The sequence below is a fragment of the Nannospalax galili genome, unplaced genomic scaffold, assembly GCF_000622305.1.
Source record: "Nannospalax galili isolate Female #2095 unplaced genomic scaffold, S.galili_v1.0 scaffold54, whole genome shotgun sequence".
Lineage (NCBI taxonomy): Eukaryota > Metazoa > Chordata > Mammalia > Rodentia > Spalacidae > Nannospalax > Nannospalax galili.
This window is the reverse complement of record NW_008341028.1, coordinates 11179951-11183036: the sequence shown is the minus strand read 5'-3', so window position 1 is coordinate 11183036 and position 3086 is coordinate 11179951. Positions and strand designations below refer to the sequence as shown.

General features: G+C 49.9%; 1 protein-coding gene across 2 annotated transcripts in view; it reads left to right on the top strand.

Annotated features, from left to right (window-relative positions):
• The first annotated feature begins 1602 nt into the window (after positions 1-1602).
• The window catches only part of Uaca (uveal autoantigen with coiled-coil domains and ankyrin repeats), a 98376-nt gene continuing 96892 nt past the window's right edge, over positions 1603-3086 (top strand). For both annotated transcript variants that reach the window (XM_017799010.2, XM_008836393.3), the window contains exon 1: positions 1603-1814. In XM_017799010.2, coding sequence (XP_017654499.1) covers positions 1731-1814 — 84 coding nt within the window. In that variant the 5' untranslated portion in view covers positions 1603-1730. The remainder of the gene's footprint in view (positions 1815-3086) is intronic.

Below are 3086 nucleotides of genomic sequence, written 5' to 3'. Positions count from 1 at the left end.
CATGGCTGTGGCTCTTCATGGAAAAGGCAGGGGTGGAGGCAGGGGTGGGGTGGGAGAGTCAGAGAGAGTGGGGGTGAGGTCAAAGAACAATTCTTGGGTGTATCTAACCAAGAACAAACGGATCCACTGTCCAAGTATTTGTTATTTGCTTTTTGCTGAGGATGAACAATCTTTGAATACTGTTTTTTCAAGAGAGTTCTGAACTTTTTCTCACAATATTTGGAAAAGAACCATGAGCTACTCTAAGGGAACTTGTAGAAAGCAACTTCCCTTTAAGACAAAAAGAGGCTTTGTTAGAAACATGAACTGTTTGTCTTTTCAGGTGGATGTATGCTAGAATAAACATTTTGCCCGGAAAATCTGACTCCAAGGAAGATTTTTGAAGCCGTCATAGTAACAGCAAATTATGGGGTGTTGCTCGCCAGACAGTCTCACCACACCCTTAAATGTTTTTAATTCATCTGGATTTCTGAGTAGGATGAATTAATTTTATTGTGAATTTATCTCTGCAATGTGTTCCTATGGGAAAATGAGACAGGATTTTGTTTTCCATAGGAAAAGGATGTAATACTTTTTTTAAAAAATTGGACATTTGAATATATTTTAAATTTATTTTTTGAGAACTTCATATATGCATAAAGTGTATCCTGATAATTTTCACCCCTCTTCTTCCTCCTCTAATTCCTCCAGGATCCCCCCTCCCACTCAGGTCTCCCTCTCGAACAAGTTCTTTTATCACATTGGCTACATGGGAACTTTTATTTATTAATGGCACCCCTTCTATCTTTCGCTCCAGAGCAGTGCGTTCTTTATCCAACAAATAATTTAATACCTAACATGCGCCCTAAATTATTATGCTATATGTCTGTCCGACTCTGTTCTGTTATTTTATTTTCTGTGTATGTGTGTGTCTGAGGGCACGTATGCACACTGTGTGTGTGTGTGCGCGCGCGCGCGCCTTCAGAGGCTAGAAGAGGGTGTCAGATCCCCAGGAGCTGGAGTTACAGGAGGTTGTGAGCCTCCTGATGAGGGTGCTGGCAACTGAACACAGGACTTCTGCAAGAGCAGCAAGTGTTGTTAACTGCTGAGCCCCTAGCCTGTTAAAAATCCATCTGCATAAGTAGCACCATGTTTCTTAAAGGTTTGATTGCTCCTGGAGTTGTGTGTAGCTGTGAGATCTGTGGTCCTGAGGATCCGGGAAGGAAATGTACTCCTGAAAGCTGGTTTATGTGCAAGTAAGCTGGGACCGGAGGGGAGAGAATTTTACCCTAGAAAGTGTGCACGGCTGGGAAGATAAAAGGAGTCCCGGGAAGATGAGAACCAGTCTAAGCTGGATCTCTCTAACTTTAGGCTCTTCCATGCAGGGTGCAGGCGTCACAGGCCTGGGGCCTGGCCCCTCCGCCTCTGCCTCTGCCGGCTGTTAGGCTACCCAACTCCAAGCGCCCTGGAGCTCAAGTTCCCCAACTTTCCTCCGGAGGGGAGAGGAAGCGTGTTTAGAAGTTTAAAAGGGAAGTCCCGCCCCCTTCCCGGTTTCCGATTGGCAGAGGCCGACCCCACCCCCACCAGGCAGCGAGCCCGATTGGTAGCTGGAGGGGCCGGGGACAGAGGGGGCCCGAGGGCCCCAGGTGGCAGGTGGGGCGGGCCCGGCGCGCTCGCGGGCGGCTGCTGCTCCGGCCCTAGCTCTCGCATCCCGCAGCCGGCTGGGGACTCGGACCCCCTAGAGCCCCGCCATGAAGAGTCTCAAGTCCAGGCTGAGGAGGCAGGACGCACCCGGCCCCGCGTCGCCCACCTCGGCCGCGGCGATCCCCGGCACGGTGAGCAGCTATGCAGCCAGCCCCGCTGGCCTGCAGCCTGGGACCCTGGGGACCCTCCCCGCGGCACCCCTCACCCGAGGCACCGAGCCCTGGAAGCCCCCTTCCTCCCTGGGCTTGCGGGGTCCCCCTCGCTTCCCTTTCCCCATCTCTGCCCTCCCCGGTGCCCCTCTGTTCCCCACGGGTCCCCAGCGCGCTCCGTGCGCGCGCGATCCTCGGGTCCCTGTGGCCCCCGTCCCACCCCCGGCACCAGCCGGCGCGGACTCGCTTGGCTTGGCTTGGCGACTTCCAGCCCTGCCAGGCTTGGGGGAGACGTTGTGTGTCCTCCGCTGTAGATGTCACCCGGGAAGTCTGGTTCTCAGCCAGATTGGGCGAGAATAGACGTCTTGAGTTCAGACAAAGCCCCGCTTGTGTTTGATTCTGGAGATGTAAGGTCGGGCAGGCTCTGTTGGCGGGGAAAAGCCCCTCGGTGGGGTCGAAGGGTGCAGCACACCCCTGGGTGCTGCCGGGCTTCAGTGTGCAGGCCGAGAGAAGTGGAGTCCGCAGGGCCTCTCTCTAAACTGGCAAGAGAACAGAAATCTTGGGAAACAGGCTGACTGCAGATGTTGGAACGTAGATAATTTGGCAGGTTGGAAGAATGGCCGGGTCATCAAAATTCTGTGTTCTTAAAACGTTCTATTTTAGGCCGGGCGTGGTGGCGGACGCCTTTAATCCCAGCACTCGGGAGTCAGAGGCAGGCGGATCTCTGTGAGTTCAAGGCCAGCCTGGTCTACATAGTAAGTTCCAGGACAGCTGAGGCTACAGGGAGACCCTGTCTCAAAAAGACCAAAAAAAGTTCTATTTTAAGAGTCCAACGCAGAGGAGATAGAATGCTCAAAGTGCCCACTTCCTGGTGATCGAAAATGGACTTTCTAATTCTACACAGATTTTTACCATGGAATTATATGCTTTTTAAAAAAATTAAAAAAAATTTTTAGAAGCATTTCATTATGGCTTTAACATACTCAATAACATTTTCCAGAGCAAAGATACATCTCTTTCAAAAGTGGCTATAAAATTTTTAGGTTCACAGTTGAATTAATACAGTTATACAATATTGAACTCAGTATAAACCCTGTAAGACATAAAATTGAATGAGTTTTTAACCTTTAAAAAAGATCTCCATTTCATTTAAAATATACTGTTCCTTACAAAAACTCATTATTTTTGCTAATAACACTAAGATGTTGGTGCATGCGTCTCTAATCTGTATGTATCTGATTATTACTAGTCATA